At 38.9% G+C, this 17,655-nt stretch overlaps 3 protein-coding genes across 17 annotated transcripts; 1 reads left to right on the forward strand and 2 right to left on the reverse strand.

Moving 5' to 3' along the window:
• Positions 1–199: 199 nt before the first annotated feature.
• On the reverse strand, positions 200–3,712 carry idh3a (isocitrate dehydrogenase (NAD(+)) 3 catalytic subunit alpha). Of its 2 annotated transcripts, XM_077569327.1 has the most exons (12): positions 3,602–3,665; positions 3,208–3,273; positions 2,736–2,789; positions 2,585–2,668; positions 2,390–2,504; positions 2,085–2,272; positions 1,826–1,959; positions 1,633–1,735; positions 1,492–1,556; positions 1,169–1,253; positions 938–1,090; positions 200–861 (listed from the first exon to the last, which is right to left on the reverse strand). In XM_077569327.1, exons 1-12 carry the CDS (start codon positions 3,626–3,628, stop codon positions 781–783), a joined length of 1,155 nt encoding a protein of 384 aa, XP_077425453.1. In that variant the 5' UTR covers positions 3,629–3,665; the 3' UTR covers positions 200–780. The 2 variants fall into 2 exon arrangements, with proteins under 2 accessions (XP_077425453.1, XP_077425455.1); XM_077569329.1 differs by lacking the exon at positions 3,208–3,273 and having other exon boundaries at positions 3,602–3,712.
• A 325-nt stretch (positions 3,713–4,037) lies between these two features.
• lrrc61 (leucine rich repeat containing 61) lies at positions 4,038–7,454 on the reverse strand. 2 transcript variants are annotated; one of them, XM_077567933.1, is made up of 9 exons: positions 6,555–6,934; positions 6,346–6,441; positions 6,113–6,259; positions 5,765–5,825; positions 5,512–5,597; positions 5,367–5,432; positions 5,209–5,277; positions 4,948–5,073; positions 4,038–4,852 (listed from the first exon to the last, which is right to left on the reverse strand). In XM_077567933.1, exons 1-9 carry the CDS (start codon positions 6,601–6,603, stop codon positions 4,746–4,748), a joined length of 807 nt encoding a protein of 268 aa, XP_077424059.1. In that variant the 5' UTR covers positions 6,604–6,934; the 3' UTR covers positions 4,038–4,745. The 2 variants fall into 2 exon arrangements, with proteins under 2 accessions (XP_077424059.1, XP_077424060.1); XM_077567934.1 differs by lacking the exon at positions 6,555–6,934 and adding an exon at positions 7,306–7,454 and having other exon boundaries at positions 4,040–4,852.
• Positions 7,046–17,538, forward strand: cib2 (calcium and integrin binding family member 2). Of its 13 annotated transcripts, XR_013294432.1 has the most exons (11): positions 8,039–8,198; positions 8,857–8,923; positions 9,018–9,146; positions 9,757–9,802; positions 9,888–10,136; positions 11,107–11,141; positions 12,742–12,853; positions 13,355–13,502; positions 13,586–13,781; positions 14,690–14,796; positions 16,833–17,538. XR_013294432.1 is itself a non-coding variant. In XM_077567935.1 (8 exons), the coding sequence occupies exons 3-8, from the start codon at positions 10,086–10,088 to the stop codon at positions 16,852–16,854; spliced, it is 564 nt and encodes a 187-aa protein (XP_077424061.1). In that variant the 5' UTR covers positions 8,039–8,198; positions 8,857–8,923; positions 9,018–10,085; the 3' UTR covers positions 16,855–17,538. The 13 variants fall into 13 exon arrangements, 1 of the variants encoding a protein (XP_077424061.1); XR_013294430.1 differs by having other exon boundaries at positions 9,018–9,802; XR_013294429.1 differs by having other exon boundaries at positions 9,757–10,136.
• The last annotated feature ends 117 nt before the right edge of the window (positions 17,539–17,655 follow it).

Consider the following 17,655-nt stretch of genomic DNA (forward strand, 5'->3'; position numbering starts at 1 on the left):
TTCGAATCGCTCATTCACATTGCAGACCTAGAATACCGTATAAGCTCACACTACGGTGTTTCTTTTTTCGGAAAGCGGGAACAGTACATTGAAATATGTTTGTGACATCCCGATGACATCCTGATCAACAAATACCAGCTGATGCTCTCAGTTGGTGTCCCTATTTTAATCACTGAATCATCCATATCAACAGTACCAATCAAGTCATGACACTGACTGTTTATTCTTGTGGGCATAAAATTGATGTACAATGTTGGCATATATTGTACACAACCAGTAACCAGTCACTTTAGCAGCTGAAGAGGCATAAGACATAAAACACATTTAATCAACTCACAGAATATAGTCAAAACATTTCTGATGTCATGTTAGCATTTATGATGTACATTCATAATGACACAAAGCTGCAAAGAAAAACACACATAAACAAACCTTTCCATATTTCCTGTCCTGATATCAATCGTATGAAATAATCTAAACATATTATTTATTTTCAGATTAAGAATAATAACTCGTGACTTTAATTCAAGTATAGTTCAATAGTAGGATATAAACTATAGCAGTTATACACACACACAGATATCATAATAATAGTCCTCTTTGTACTTCCTTCAAGTCCAATAAAATACAGATTGAACACAAAGTCTCTTTGAAGAAACTGCTAGCTGCAAATAAAGAAGACATTCAGGACTGCAAATCCTGAGATAGTTTTAATTATGTTTTGGTTTCAAATGTGAGCACAAAAAAAAAAAAAAAGAGGCAACCGCTAAACCAGTACTATTAGAGATCTCGCACTCGTTGACATATTGCTTCTGTGAATTCGGAGCACTTTGACTTCCCTCCGAGGTCTCCGGTGAGCACCTACGACGACGACAACAACAAAAGGGTCATTACATGTGAAGATGATGTCAAACCCGTGCAAAAGGCCGGCGTTTACCTTTTTGTCCCGGATGGTGTCGAAACAGGCGTCCTCGATCCTCTTCGCGTGGTCGTGCAGGCCCATGTGGCGCAGCATCATGACCGCACTGAGCAGTAAGGCGGTGGGGTTAGCCATGTCCTTGCCTGCTATATCTGGGGCAGTTCCATGAACCTGAAAAAAAAAAACAATCTCATCATCTTTAAAATCACCTTTAAAAAAAATGTGTGAAGAGAATAAGAGAGAACATACAGACTCAAAAATGGCAACACCATTGGTGCCGATGTTTCCACTGGGGGTCACTCCGAGACCTCCAATAAGTCCAGCACAAAGATCACTGAAGGTAAACAGTAACAGTAACAACCGTTTTTATCCATCTCAGGGGCGGCCATTTCGCCACCTGCTGTCGACTGGCAATGACATCACAGTGCCCAAGGGCTCGTCTTACAAATGTCACATGACCAATTCCAGAATATAGGCGAGTCGTGATAGGTTGTTACCCGAGCACTTAGGCGCTGTGATGCCATTTTCTTTGTATTTTACAGCGACACATTGAAAATTGTGTATTTTCTTACCTCAAAATGTCTCCATACAAATTTGGCATCACAAGAATATCAAACTGTGTAGGATCCTGCACCATCTGTAAATAAGGTTGGTGGTTCAGAAAAATAAAAGACAACTATTGGAGGGAAAAAAAAAAGGTTTGGGGTTCTTACGTTGAGGCATACGGTATCTAAATACATCTCGGTAAATTTGATATCTTTATTCCTTTCGGCGGCCTCTCTGCATTTTCGGAGGAAGAGCCCGTCTGACATGCGCCTGATATAATAACAGGACAAGAAATTGATTATCACATAAAATGCGCAATGCAAATTAAATATGTAGTCATTTGTATTGCGTGTGACTTACATAATGTTAGCCTTATGAACAGCAGTAACACTGGTCCTCTTATTATTTCTTGCATATTCAAATGCGTACTCTGCAATGCGTTGGCTGGCTTGCTCTGTAATGAGTTTAATGCTCTGCACGACTCCATCAACAATCTGCAAATATGCACACATTCAGCACAATGAAGTAAAAATCAAGTGTCTTTTCTTGAATTCAATGTAGGAAGAACTACAGTTTCAAAAGGACAAAATTCAAATCCACTTTTTTTCAAGGTCATTACCACATGTTCAATCCCACTGTATTCGCCCTCTGTGTTCTCTCTGATGGTGACTAGGTTCACATCCGTGTAGGGCGTCTTGTAGCCATCGATGGAAACACAAGGGCGCACGTTGGAGTAGAGGTCAAAGGTTTTCCTCAGGAGAAGATTCATAGAGGGATGACCTGCAGCAATTGGTGTCTTCAAAGGGCCTGTTGACAAAAGAGGTTCTGTGTAAATTCAGCCTAATTGGATTTTATCCGATTATATGTGTGACCCAAATGTTGTGATCAGCAATGGTAAAGTAATCATGATTAACGCTATCTTACCCTTCAGACCCATTTTGTTCCTGTCCATTGATTCTTTGGCATCTGGAGGAATCACCCACTTGCCCCCAGGGCCTTTAATGGCTGTAACATTTCTCTCCTCCCACTGGATAGGTGCCTGTTTTAAAACACATAATTCATAAGAATAATTGTCGTAAGCAGTAAAAGTATTTAATCAAGTGATTCTTCAGTATTAACCTGAGCTGCTTCAAATATCTTCATGACTGCAGTGGAGATCTCCGGTCCAATTCCATCACCAGGGATCAAAGTAACAGTTTGCATCTGAAAGGCAGGTATAAGGAAAGTGTCGTATTAACGACACCAAATACTGTCATTCTACAGGACATACCCCACGAGAGAATGTCTTGGTCTCTTTCCTCAAAGCTCCCGCCACATGCTGTACCTGTCAAGCAAAACATACATTAGATGTTTGGTCAAGTATACAAATCCTCAAATGCCACAGCGTGTCAAAGACTATCAATAAAATACCAGCTAGTAAGTATGTATATTGTGCTCAGTATAAAAAAAAAATCAAATGTACATAATCACACATATCATTGCTATAAATTCATTGGACAAAAAACTAAAAGAAAGGGAGATGCCTGCCTAACAAATTTAACACCAATATTTTGTCAATAGGGTATACAAAAAGCTCGAAACCGACGACTAGCGTCAGTATTTTTTAATCAGTATAACATGGCCCAACAAACAACCACTTGCTAGTATAGATATTACTAGCAAATGGGAAGCTACTAGCTCGATTTTCTCCTTCGTACAAGTAATACTGTACACTGCTTAATACAGAACTAAGATTAACTTACTTCCTTTGCCTTGTTTTTATCCTGGCCACTGATCGATAAACTCCATTTTCTGAGTAGGTTAACAATCTGTAGGTGAGGAACATTACATGGACAGTTGTAGCCTGGATGCGGAAGTAATTCGGACAATTGGCTGTCACGTTCATCTTTGGCTGTGTGGCATTAAAAAGTGCAGATTACGCAAGTTTAATAGTTTAAAATGTGATTTGGGTTGCTATAGTAACCTACAGCAAGGGCGTGCCTGAAAAGGGGACAAAGTGGCCGGATAGTTACTGTGTTTTTCCCGAAGAATTTGAGAGTATGACAACGAAATAACCGACACTAATGTGTAATTGAGGAGTTAAAGGTTGCACATATGAGAACAATTATTAGACGATTCTGGATTTCCCGTACTCACCGCTGACCTCCACGCATTCCCCGCCATGCTTAGCTAGTAGCAAGTAGCCAGTAGCCACCAAGGTCGATGTAGCGCAGAAGCAGCAAATAGTCAAGCTCGCGATAAACACCAGAGAGAAGCGTTTTGATTTAGTTTTCAAAATAAAGCGAAATTATAAATTCACACATACACACGTGGTAATTCGTCAATTTGTTAAAGCACGTTTTTATTTCATCAATATGTATTTATTTTCTAATGTAACGTTATTATTGCCGTTGGTGGGTAAATTTATTTAAAATGACCAGCATATTTTGAAAGATCCCATGATTTCCAGCAGCATAACACGGAAGTGCAATCAAGTGACTTAATTCTCCCTTATTTAAATATATATATATATATATATATGAAGAATGCGGGAAAAATACATATAACCAAATTCAATTTCCCTATTATTCGTAGGCATTATTACATGTCATTGCTTTTATCTTTAAAATGATATCTTAAGTGTGCAGCATACTAGTATACTTTTTATAATATGTACTACTATAACGCAAAATGATAGAAATTTTGCTTATGAATGATGCTTGGCAGTTGGCACCTTGCCTGTGTAAGAATAAATATAACAACCACCAGCAGGTGGCGCAAAACCCTAGCTAATCCACTGGCAAGCTAAAATGGTTGATTTCTGGAGCAATATAAAGCGCTGTACCTTTTTGCACACACGTTGTTTGTATAGTCAATAATCTTTATGGTATAAAACAAGTATAAACAGATGAACATTCAATCACATTTCGCTATGGGCAAAAATAAATAATTAAAAAGCATACAGCAATGGAAGGCTCCAAAATGATCCAGCAAAATGGAAAAGCTCTTAATTACTAGGAATTATTAGACATTTTAGCAGCATATGTCTCCGCATTAACGCAGGCTACGAAACGGCACAAAATGCACAGTATGCAAGTAAAGACATCTCCCGTCCAAACTGATTTGAACATACAATGTATCCTCCAAAAAACAATGCATAGGGAGCAATCAAATATTAATAGACGCCACAAAGCAGCATGTATATCTGACTATGTCTGTCTTGTGTACTTAGTCGTACTACTGCATGTACAATACTGGCATTAAATAAATACATACTACAGTACACTCAAATAGGCTCGGTTCAGATGGCATACTGCTTTGGCTGCTTCTTCAGACTCATCGATCTTTCACTTTGGGAAATTGCATGAGTTGCTCTGTTGTTTAGCAGTCTGCATTCATGAAGAATATCTGTAGCGGGAGATATACAGCACATCAAATGTCACACTTTAAACACTATGCGAACACATGCAGACTATATGCAATGTCAACAGAGAAACTTTCACCGTTAAACTGTTTGTAGGCTTCTTCAACGATGGCGTTGTTGGATCTTTTTATATCCCAGAAATTTTCCTCCACCCACGGCTTGCAATCCTGATGTTCAACAAGTTGTCCATTCTTGTATAGAGCGGCTTACCATTCCAAATAGAAAGAAAAACATGAGATTTAAAAACGGAATTCTTTGACCTTGAGCGAAGAGATTAATAATATGAGAAGTGAAATGAAAAGTCTTCATTCAACAACTTTGTACTGGATGGCAGTCTTACCTTTAATGGTGTCATCGATGTCTTTGCATAGCTGGTACAAGTCGCTTCCACGTCCGACAACTCTCTCGCCTACAATTTAAAAAGCCCACACTTCTAAGACTCGTACTGTTAATGTGGTACAGTAAATATATACATTGTATACAGTAGAAAGCTCTTACCATCGAGCACCTTGACTGCGGGGAACATCTCAAGAACTAGGGTTCTATAAGACACGTTTCTGCACACTGCAATAAGAGATCGCATAAGCTGTTTGATATCTTCTCTTACTTGCTTGCTTTCAGAGAAAAGTTATTTGAAATTCACCTGGGTTTGAATAATTATAGGTGTTGTCGTTGAGACGAATACTTTCGAGTTTTCTCAAAGACTGAAGGCAGAAAAGGTTTTCAGTACTGTTGAAGAAGAAAACAGTAATGAAGTGAAGCCCATAGAAACGAATATTACATTTTAAAATGGAAAAGCTATCATAGATTAAAATGTAAAGCAATGCCCAATTAATAATACTAATACCAAATAAACAATGAAACATTTTCAATTCCAATTGATTACATTGGTATACCTGGAGATGATATTGCCAGCAAGGTTTAAATTCTGTAGATTGTCACAAGTGTGCAGAGGTTCTGGGAACAAACAAATGGACAGTTTTTCTGAACATCCTAAATTGCCACACAAGTGTAAAATAAGATAACCACAGAAACTTAGCAGCGTTGTGGTCTATAAGGCCTGTTCCTTCTACCAGCCACAAAAGCCAAAGAAAAAAACAAAACAAAACATACAAAAGGTTGTCAAAATGGAAGGTTGTTGGAACCTTGTGCAATATGTTGACTTCTCATTACTGATACTGGAATTTTGAAGCAACACTGTTGGTGCAATAATTGAAAAATTACTTTACCTAAAAAATACTTACCTAAATTGGAAATCCTATTCGCAGACAAATTAAGAACGGAAATCAGCCGAAGAGACGACAACGGAGCTAAATTGGCGATGTTATTTCCAGAAAGGTCCAGTCTCTCCAAATTCATACACTCTCCTATACACCCAAGATCGTGTATTCCTGTCAAGTGTCAAAACATCAAACAAATCATCACCCACAAGTAAACATATGATTACATGGATACAAATAATACAATGTGACCTTACCTAACCCCCTGAATTTTAGAAAAAGTATGGACTCCAAATCAAACTCTCCCGAATGAGACTTGAGCAGCACAGCGGTTATCTTCTCGACTTCTCCCTCTGAGAACAACAAACACACAGCACAGCACTAAATGCAACACATCCACATGCACATCATTTGTGAGTCAGCACTGCAGGAAGAGAACGCTGCAAGCATCGAGTGTCCACTCAACTTATAGAGGGGGCGAGTGGATTACTGAAGCCATCGTCTCTAAATAGCATATTTCCACCAATTTAGCCTGTGTACGAAAATCTCATCTGGCAGCACTCTTGTTTAGTTCATATTTTGTATTTAAAAGGGAGTTACAATAGGTTCACAGAAGAGTGGATGCATTAAGATGATCTGGACTGAGCTCCATTTAGGCAGAATTCTCTAGAACTCTTTCTCCACATGACTATTTTATGACCCCCTTGCTTAAAAATGCACTTTCTTACTAAAGGATCAGTAGGTTAATGGATCATAATAGTGCATGTGACAGCTCCTATTTTCAATCCCTTCGCCAATTATCGGTTAAACGCTTCAATTATTGTGTGAAACGGGACAGAAGGGGACAAATAGTGTCATCTAAATCTCCGTACTAATCATTCAGTAATCGCTACGATTTTATTTGTTCATCGTTCGAACCCGTATATAAAGTGTTTAACATTTAGCCTAATGACTAGCAGTCATTAAGCGCTAGCATATTTAAGTAGCTAAGGCTAGTGGGGCGTAATTGCGATGAAACAGCTGCCTGCCTCGGAGAGTCTGATTCACGCGGATCCAAGTGGGAGGGTTATTAAATCAAAAATGGTAATTGCTGCTCTGACGAGAACACTCACACAAATGTTACGTAACCGACCGGGTCGGTAGCTATTGCTAGCCAGAGCCACTAATGTGCTAGCGGCTAGCATGGCGGCGTAGCAACAAGCTACGTAACAACTTACCTTGCTCTTTATTATTATCTCGCTTTGAGTCCATCTTGGCTAACTTAACCGATCACAAAAGTTACGTGTTTTGATAGAAAAGGAGCGAGTTACTCGCGGCAGACTGATATTATGGTGGGGGATCGTGAAATTGGCATGTGTCCTGCTGTGTAGTTAGGATTAGTGTTGTATTGGGCTGCAATGGACGCAAGTGAATGTACTGCGGGAGCCCGAGGACCTTTTTCAGCCCTGTTGCTGACCGGCCGGCGTGAGAGTAGCTCACTCGGGCTAAGTGTCACTGCTGGGGGTCGCTGATACATATGGACGTGTTGCTAGTGTGCAACAGGTTCCATCACAACAACTGTGAGTCTGTGACAAATAAGACCAATGGGCATGTTGGCACATAAAGGAGTTACTCGCTTTACGACGGACTACCACTGGCCACGATGACGTCACCTGTTCGTAAATCAGAGCGTGCCGTACTCTATTGCGTTAGTGGTGCTGAAACTTTGTAGTCCCACACAAAGGTTTGTACCGCCTCAAAAATTACACAGCTCCCCAATTACAATTATTACTGTCATAATGGCCAATATTGTAGTAGGCTGAAGTTTCTATAAAAACGAGGCAGATGTTATATTTCTAAAAAGTACATTTGATATGGTAAGCCAGTGTAATAACAGCTGTCAAAATTAGCAATATATTTAAATATACGACAAGAGGGTGGGGGTGACGTCTGACGTGTGAGTCACGCCTTTCATCACTGGTTACTTGTGGTCTCTTAAAAATGAAATGAGATCGTTTTCTTCATCTAGCTACTGTCAAGTATGTTGTAGGGCTGCATGATATTGGAAATACATTCAATATTATGGGATATGGTTATTACTGTTGAATATTGTGGTATTGATATTATTGCGGTATGTACCTATAAGAAATTACATACTACTTATGTAATTGTAAATACCTGTATTAGCTATTTGGTGTTAGTAATGCTCTTACATACTGTTCTACTATTGATTAAATCGGATTGGTTAAAGTCAGCTAACATTCAATTCCATATGAAAGTATTTATTAATTTATTGCATGTCTTTGCAATACACATACTACTGTGCCACTATCATGATGACAGTATATTTCTATTCTACAGGCCTATTGTCAGGTTATATTGTCAGTTTTAATAGATATGACAAAAATCGTTTTAGTGATTTTTGGGCGTACTACTAGCGTGAGCCCGCAACAAATAGTAATACTGAAAATCATGGACCTTTGCAGGCTGTTGTGATGATCAGACCTTTGCCTACTGTGACAGCAACTGTGAAAAAAACTATGCCAGGTTCCTGTTGACTTTCTCAGATATGGCAGATAATCAGTTTGTGTAATAAGCAATTTGACAATAGTAAACATTAAAATCTTAACTGAATCACAATAAGTATAAAATAAAAGCCTTTTAAAACTGCAGCCGAATAGCTTTAATTTTGCATTTACATTTTTTTGTACAATGTTGTATTAATAAGCAACTGTCACGTGAAATGCAAATAAAATTTAGAATGTTAACGTTATCCTCCTGGACTTCAGGCAATTCCTGATGACAATGAGGCAGGCCCTAGTCAGTCAAAAGAGGATCTGCCAGGGGTCAGCAAAGGTATAATGTTATTATTGTAAACAGAGGAGCTCCTGTATTCGCTAATCGCTCTTCTGTCCCTGATCCCGCCTTTGATCTTCTTGTGTAATTTAAGCATTTCAGAAAACTGGAAAATTGGAACTGTCCTCCCTGGAGAAGAAGCTGGAGGCCCGAATAAGAGTGGCTTCTTGCAAACTCGAGGCATATCGGTGTACCCTGACAGCACCGCCTTCACTGAGATGCGGTAATCTGACGTTACACAACATTGCCTCAACCCACAGAAATGCACTAAATACTGTAAAAATGAGGGTTGACTCATAGCCATATTGTACCGAGTAGCCTGTACAGAGATGGACAGTATCATTTGCTCATTTGCATAAGAGACTAAGCTAACCCAGTACTGATTCCACTTTTTCTTATTTTGAGCCAAGATCCAATTTTGTAATAATGAACGACCCTCGTGAGGATAAGCGGTTCAGATAATGGATGGATGAATGCAAAAATTGTAATGTGTAAAAACATTAGCATATTTGCTTGTCAGTTGAGATGTACACATGAAATGTTATTCATTGAATCATTATTATTTCGAATGTTTGTCAGTATTCACACGACTAATGAGCCAAATTAAGCACATAGTTACCAGAATTCATGGGTTCCACATTCGTACATCAAGTGAAAACAAAATAAATCAAATAAAATCCCAGCAGTGAGTAATTGTTTCAGGAAAAAACAGCAGTATCAGAGCACAGATAAATCCACATTGTAGCCCAGTAATTAAGACAGCTCTCACCGGCGAATCATAAGTCACCACTGTTTGATTATTTATTTCTCTGACATCCCATTGGCCGAAGTAGGCTCCCGTGGGCAGCAGAGCCGACGCAGAAGCAGCCTGCAGACCTTGTAACCACACTGGTTTGCCACACTACACACACTCATTTTTTCCCTCTTTATTTCTCATTCTTTTTTTTTTTTCCCCCCAATGCAGCTTCTACATTTTGCAGCCATGGCTCACATGGCCGCCACGGACACCGATGACACTTCATGAGAGAGAGACACTGCAGCATCGTGGACTCACCCTCCGACGGAGACGCTCACTCCACGGCCCCTAAATGTATTGGACTGTGCAAAGGCTGGGGACCCTCTGTGTCGTGAATGCGTACAAGCAACAAATGACTTGATAAACATGGGAAACAAGCAGACTATTTTTACAGACGAGCAACTTGATGCCTACCAGGTTAGTGAGCGCTTTCCTTCATTGCCATACACTTGTATTATAATTATATATTATATATATATATATATATATATAAGATATCAGAAGAGTAGATTTTTATTTTATTTTTTTTAAATCGTTCATCAACAGCTTGAGTTTGGCTCATGATTTACTGTCTGAATGGTTTTAACTGTCATCTTGATAACCAGTTTTGATTGCATTGCTCCACTACATGTGAAGGTGTCGCCCATTAAAGACCCGATTAGGCCAACAGGCTGAGAAACGTCCTCAATAATCTAACGTGTGATTCTTAATAATTGATGCCAAGCCAGCGTGATATGCTGTGAAACTCTACTCTCTGGAGACAGTTTGGTCCTCAAGAGCTTCTCTGGTTACTCCTGCTACCTTTTTAAAGGGCCTCAGTAGCACACAGTGTAGTGTAATTCTTGTATATTGGACGATTTAATTGTAACATTAGCATAGGGAATGAGAGTTCAAAAGTCATGGGCCAGCGGGAGAAATATTTGCTTTTTATATTCACTAATTAAATAATGACATTGTATTCAGTGCATACATATTAAAATGGATATTTCGTTTTATTTTACTTTCTTTTTTTTTTCTCCCCCTGATTAGCCATAGCCCCCAGAAGTGGCCTCAGCTTTGCCGCCAGACAAAATCCATTCAAGGGAATTGTAAATGAAGGCGCCCGTCAGTACAGCTGTTACACAACGTTAGACAATGCGTTTGTTGCGCACACCTGCAGCGTTCATGTCATCTTCTACAGAAAACACCAGATCATGTTCCCCAACCTCATTGTTGCGTGTGTGACAACATAAACTGTAAAGTCATTGAGGTGAAAGGTGACACCTTGATTTGAATTTCCTGGACTGGCGGGTCTTCGGGGAATTCACGTGTTACTTTTTTTGGTTTCAGTTTTTTTTTCTTTTTCATTTGTGTATTTAACGTTTTGTTATGTTTATTTGAATTGCAGGATTGTACTTTTTTCACTCGCAAAGAAATCTTGCGGTAAGTAAAGTTGCATCATTTGCTCTACAGGTATGAATTGGCTCAGATATAAATTGTAGAATACGACAGTGAAGATCTAGAATGTTCTGTAACAGGCTTTGCTATAAAATGTCTACTTGCGTGTGATGATTTATCGGGTAGCCTCATTTCCCCTTCCTCTTGTTGACAGCCATAAATTCGAGAAAATGCATCTTGTAATAAATGTACAGAAGTGCTCAGGAGTCAGCATGGGGATGATTCATTTAAAAAGAAAATGCAGTCTAATAGAAGTCATGCTGGGATGGTGAAACATTCTTTCGTCACATCTTTAATAAATTGGAATATCTGGCACATCCATCTATCTGTCCATCCATTTCACGGACCGCTTATTGTCATTAGAGTCACAGGTGAGCTGGAGCCTATCCCAACTCTGACTTAGGTCAAGACGTTCATCCTGAACTGTCACCAATAAATCGTAAGGCACATTTTGACAAATGATTTAACACTTAAGGACAATTTTATCTTCATTTAATCTAACGTGATTTTTTTTTCTCAGCGAAAAATCAGGGCTGAACATGCAAATTATGCACAGGAAAGCTGAGAATTGAACCCAGAGCATTTCGCCTGTGAGACAGACTTTCTGCTTATGATGGCCGAATCGCATGCATTTACGTCTTCAAATGCCCTGAATTAGTAGAATGACATCATCTTCCTCAGTGATACCGAATTGACTTTCAATCTAAGGCCAGTATTGGGCCGGGGACAATCAGCCGAGGGCGTGACGGTGTCTCACGCTTTATGACCTTCATAAAACACTCCTCGTTTCTGTCCACAGTTGAAGCGCTTACGGCACATCCATGTTAGACTGAAGAAACGGGATATCACTGATTGTTACAAGGTCGCTGCTTTCAGCCCTTTGGCCGTATGCTATAACCTCTACAAGGTATAGCTCATGCCCATGTTTTATTCTCATCAAACGCGTTAAAGTGGAAGTCAACCATAAACATTTCTTGACAATAATATGTTATATGTGAGCTCACTAGGCTAAACATGACATTCTGATTAATATTACATTTGTGGAAAATGAGTTATGAAGGAAAATCCAGCCGTTTTTATCCATCTCAGGGGGCGGCCATTTTGCCACTTGCTGTCTACTGAAGATGACATCACAGTTGCTCGACCAATCACAGCTCACCTGTTTTCTGAAGCTGAGCTGTGATTGGTTGTTACCTGAGACCTGAGCAACTGTGATGTCATTTTCATTCAACAGCAAGTGGCAAAATGGCCGCCTTCTGATATTGATAAAAAAAACTGTTGGATTTTGCTGCTTAACTCATATTCTAATAACACAATATTAACCAGAATACCATATTTAGACCAGTGTCTTGTCACAAAAAAAAAAAGTACTCTGTGATCAATCTAATGTTGGTAAAGGTTGACTGCATTCAGTTTCAGATCACCGGTCAACTTATTTGTTCTTAATTTGTCCCGTCGGTAATAATGGAAATAATCATAAAACCTGTAGCAGGTGTTTTTAGTAACATTTTAGCCACCTGTGTTTTGCCATTTCCAATCAAACAGATGTTAAGTCCTAACTAAACCTGTTGTTTTTTTCCTTTAGGTTACACGGGCGATACCATGAACTGGCCCCTCATCTTGTACCGATGGACTATACGAAAGATCCTGATTGTAAATTACCTTTAGCCTTGATAGTCAACATGCCAGAGTTAAAGGTAAAAATATACTTTCAAAAATCATCTGTCTCAGTCCTGTTGTTGTAAGTGGAAGAATCCCGCCCCTTTTGAATGTATATTTGAATGGCATTACTCTAAACGGATGGCGACACGCTGAGCCAAAAGTGTCACCGGGCCGCTCACGTAAGCAGACAACTGATCGATACTTACGCTTTTCAGAAAGCAGAATTGATTTTTAATCTTCACCCTTTGCACATCTAACCACGTTGTGTGAGCTCATGGAAAGTAATGTGCCATGAAACGCTCCATTCCAGCAGCAACGCCTCCATTTTTCCACCTGACGGCCATTTGGAAAGAACACTAATGGTATTATTACGTAACATCCCGGTCATGCAGACAGACCCGAGACCCAAATTCTGATGTAGAGTGTCGGCAAAGAGTAGTACAGATGTGTTGTTCGTCTGCCTATGATTGTTCTAAATGGGCTGAACTGCATGTCATTGCATTAATTCTTATAAATGTTATTACCTTCCTCTGAAGGAAAATCCATTCCGTAACAGGATTGTTGAGTCTTTCTCAGAGGATGGGATGGGGAATCTCAGCTTCAATGAATTTGTGGATATGTTCTCAGTCCTCAGTGAAATGGCTCCGCGGGAACTGAAGGCCATATACGCCTTCAAAATATACGGTAATAAAGACTCATCCCTCCAATTGTTTGTTCAATCAGTCTGACGATTGAATTGAAAATGTTGCCTTGTCTGCTGCTCGTAGATTTCAATGTGGATAATTACCTTTGCAAAGAGGACCTGGAAAAAACTCTGAACAGGCTGACAAAGGAGGAGTTGACTCCAGAGGAGGTGCAGCTGGTGTGTGAGAAGGCCATCGAAGAGGCTGATTTGGATGGAGACAGTAAACTCTCCTTTGCTGATTTTGAAAATATGATATCAAGGGCTCCTGATTTCTTAAGGTAATCAACGTTACCATGTTTATAAATTGTGAAAAGTGATGCTGATGCGGAAAGTAGCCAACGGCAGCGTTGACGTTATTATTGTGTCAGTCAAACAACTAAACATTCAGTCTTAACTCATTCACTCCCAGCCATTTTCACTGAAGCAACGCCCTTCACTCCGGCTGTTTTACTGTATTTTGACTGATTTTGCAAGGCCCACAGAATATTGTCTTCTATTGCTATAAAAACATGGAACCTACCAAAAGAAAGATTAGAGGCTCTTCTTTCATCAGGAAAAAAAGTATATTTCTATCTGTTTTCGTTTTGGAGCAATTAGCAATTTAGCATTAGAATATAGCTAAGTTTCACTTAAGAACTGTGAGTAAATGAGCTTTTTTTCCCCAACATGGCTCTGGTTGAGCCGGCCGTTTGTGTAATAACTATCATTTCTTCAACCGTTCTTTGCAGTTGAAAGGCTGCATTAAAGCCTTCTGTATGCTCTAGCATTAAAAAAAAACATATGAATACGTCTTTGGGACACATAGAACGTGTTTATAGCTTTTTTGGAGCAAATGAGTTAAAATGGGCATATTATTGATCTTGAATAAAAATAGTTGGGCCTTCCCATCCTGGAAGTGAAATAATTTGTGATATCATAATTCATCTAGTATAAATGGAGTTCCATACACTTACTATTTGTGTTGGCCAATGTATTGTATGTTCCTCTTACACTTAATATATTAAGTGGAATTCAGCCACTTGGTGATAAATTGCCAATTTCACGAGTCATGTCTTTGAGGGATCTTGTTTGTACTAGGTTGTTCTACTTCCCTAACTACAGTAGTCTAAACACAGTATTCTGATTAATATTAAGTTTGTGGAATATGAATCAAGCAGGAAAATCCACCTGTTTTTATCCATCTTAGGGGGCGGCCATTTTGCCTTGTACTGCCGCTTGCTGTCGACTGCAAATGACATCACAGTGCCCAAGGGCTCAGCTTGCACACGTCACATGACCGATGCCAGAAAACAGGTGAGCCGTGATTGGTCATTGCCTGAGCCCTTAGGCACTGTGATGTCATTATCAGTTGATGGCAAATGCCCCCCCCCCCCCAGATACCATACCACTTTAATAATATAGCACGTTTAAAAGTTGACATCAAAGTGCTGTACAGGTCACAAAAAATAACAATTAAAAAGCACAGTTAAAGCTGTTCTCTGTAACAATTTGGCCCAAAATATAAATAAAACTCATTCACCCCCAGCCATTTTCACTGAAGCAATCACCTTCGCTCCCGGCTGTCTTACTGGATTTTGCAAGGCCCACCGAATATTGTGTTCTGTTGTTATAAAAACATGTAGCCTACCAAAAGAAAGATTAGTCTCTTCTTTCATCAGGGAAAAAAATATATATATTTCTATCCCTTTCCGTTTTGCAGCAATTAGCATTAGAATATAGCCAAGTTTCATCAGTATTCACAAAGCTGTTGAAAACACTGGGAAAAAGAGCTTGTTGCAACATGGGCCGGTCGATCTCTTATACTCTGCTGCCACCTGCTGGCCGTTTTTTGTAATAACTAACATTGCTTTAAGCGACCTCTTTAGGTCAGAAGCCGCATCAAAGCCTTCTGTAACCTCTGGCATAAAAAACAAATAGGTTTTTGGGAATTTTAGTTTTATTTGACCATTTATGACTGAAACATCTTCTAATTAGTAGATTAGCACCTTAGCTGTTCACAATGGGTACTCGTGCAAGCCTCTGGCCTACAGTTTTCAGACAAGATTCGAGTTTGGATTTCCCACCCTTTGTCAGCAGATGTGGCATCATGTGCGCATTGTGTATGTGAAGAAGGGTGTGTGCAGTTTCATCTTTTGTCAACAGGTGGCAGTAGTGATTCGAAATTGAATTCAGTAGCTTAAAAAACTTATTAAAGCAAAAAAAATTATATATATTTTTTTAAACATATTAACTCATTTACTGCCATTGACGGCTTAAAACGTCAAAAATACATTTGAACTATTTCTATTAGTAAATGTTTTTCCCTCTTTTGTTAAGAGTATGAAAAGCTAGATTTTTTTATTGTACATTTAGAACAGATATAAAATTTGTGATTAATCGTGAGTTAACTAGTAAAGTCATGCGATTAATTACGATTACAATTTTAATCACCAGACGCCCCAAATTTTTCATAATCTTTTCTTCTTTTTTTAAAAAATTCATTTGCTGCCATTGACGGCTATAAACGTCGAAAATTCATTTGAACTCATTTCTATTAGTTTAACGTTTTTTCCACTTTTGTTAACAAAAGTATGAAAACCTAGATTTTGTTTTCATTGTACATTTAGAACAGATATAAAATTTGCGATTAATCGTGAGTTAACTAGTGAAGTCATACGTTTAATCACAGTTAAAAAATGTAATTCCCTGTCGCCCCAATTTTTTTAATTTTATTTTTTTAATGAATTTATGGCAGTGAATGAGTTAAACACAAAACATACACGGTGTTAAACGGCAAGAGACTCTTGAGTTTGAAAGGCCAAGAAGTAATAATGTACCTTCATGGCATGATTTTAAAACGTATTTTGCTGCTTAATTAATTTATTTATTTATTTCGCAAATTTAGTAATATTTGGAAAAAAACAACATTATTGTAAAGAACATTTTCTCGTGCTTTTAAACTTAATTTGTTGGCACTGGTTTAAAAAAAAAAAAAAAAAAAAAGATAAAGAAAAATGAAACATGAAACATGCCATGCAGATCTTTTGATGCTTAGTAAACAACGCTTAACCTGTAATTCTTTTGGACTTTAGAGGCATAGATTCCCCAAAAATTTGGTTTAAATCACAATCATACTTTATTTGCTGTCCAATACAACGACAGGAAATGACCTGGCACATATTCCCTTTTAATCAAATTATTTGACAAGCCTCTCAATGAAGCTACTGTTCCTCCCTGTTAACCATAGACGTGCTTTGACTCATTTATGAAGGACTAATCACGTAAGCACTCCCACCAATGTTAAGCATGTACCGTTCCAGTGACCGTTTCCCATGTTGTGCCTTGCGCAGTACTTTCCACATACGAATCTGAGAGGGGCTCCACGGCGAAGCTGAGCACAGTGCCTGTCCGCTACTCCAAATCATCCCGTCTGTCCTCTCCAGCTTCCCGCTGCCCTCGCCCCCTGCGACGTGTGGCCAATAGAGTGCAAAACACTGGATGGAGTGGAATTCTCAGGATGCTGGATGTCTTTACCGGATCGACCCATTTGATTACACTTGTTACGTCATCACTAATGAAAGGGCTCGGCCCGGGTTACTCTGTTCACTGAATGAACTCATTGCAGAGGAAATGAAACAAGAGCTTGAGTGTGGATTTTGGGCTTTATGGCACATCAAATAATGCATAAAATGTTAATCTACCTACAGTATATTGCACATGTCATACACCCACTCCCTGTCTTCCTGGATATTCTGTATCTAGCATATCACTGAGGGCATAAATGAGCTATATGCACTATTTGTAAATGCATGGTAAACTTCTGGCTCTTTTGCGGCGTATTGCTTATTTGATGTTATGGTTATGCTCGTGAAACTGTAACTGAATGACAATCATATTTTAATTTCCTCCAGCTGATTGAAGGGCTAGCTTCCATATTCTGCCTTTGCCATTACCATGTGGTATTCCTTACAGCCCTTTTTTGAATAGGAATTTTTCAAGTTTTACATGGATTGCATTATTTGAAATAAATGTCTTCTCTGTGGGGGTTTGACGGAATTGTTTTTGTGTCAATGCCTTTTGGAGAGTAGCAAGTGTCTTGACCGTGGTTTCCGGTTATAATCCTGCCACTATAAACAGAGTGTGCACAATAAAAAATCAGGAGGGGATTAAACC

The sequence above is a fragment of the Vanacampus margaritifer genome, chromosome 6, assembly GCF_051991255.1.
Source record: "Vanacampus margaritifer isolate UIUO_Vmar chromosome 6, RoL_Vmar_1.0, whole genome shotgun sequence".
NCBI lineage: Eukaryota > Metazoa > Chordata > Actinopteri > Syngnathiformes > Syngnathidae > Vanacampus > Vanacampus margaritifer.

Excerpts from the sequence above, each read along its gene's own strand:
- cib2 (XM_077567935.1), top strand. The coding sequence starts at position 10,086 with ATGGGAAACAAGCAGACTATTTTTACAGACGAGCAACTTGATGCCTAC. Across the intron at positions 12,854-13,354 it reads TCAACATGCCAGAGTTAAAG|GAAAATCCATTCCGTAACAG; the intron begins GTAAAAATATAC and ends CTTCCTCTGAAG. Across the intron at positions 13,782-16,832 it reads AGGGCTCCTGATTTCTTAAG|TACTTTCCACATACGAATCT; the intron begins GTAATCAACGTT and ends TGCCTTGCGCAG.
- idh3a (XM_077569327.1), bottom strand. The coding sequence starts at position 3,628 with ATGGCGGGGAATGCGTGGAGGTCAGCG. Across the intron at positions 3,274-3,601 it reads GGAATGCGTGGAGGTCAGCG|ATTGTTAACCTACTCAGAAA; the intron begins GTGAGTACGGGA and ends CCTCACCTACAG. Across the intron at positions 1,254-1,491 it reads TTGTATGGAGACATTTTGAG|TGATCTTTGTGCTGGACTTA; the intron begins GTAAGAAAATAC and ends GTTTACCTTCAG.
- lrrc61 (XM_077567933.1), bottom strand. The coding sequence starts at position 6,603 with ATGCTATTTAGAGACGATGGCTTCAGTAATCCACTCGCCCCCTCTATA. Across the intron at positions 6,442-6,554 it reads TCCACTCGCCCCCTCTATAA|AGGGAGAAGTCGAGAAGATA; the intron begins GTTGAGTGGACA and ends TGTTGTTCTCAG. Across the intron at positions 5,598-5,764 it reads GCTGGCAATATCATCTCCAG|TACTGAAAACCTTTTCTGCC; the intron begins GTATACCAATGT and ends CTTCTTCAACAG.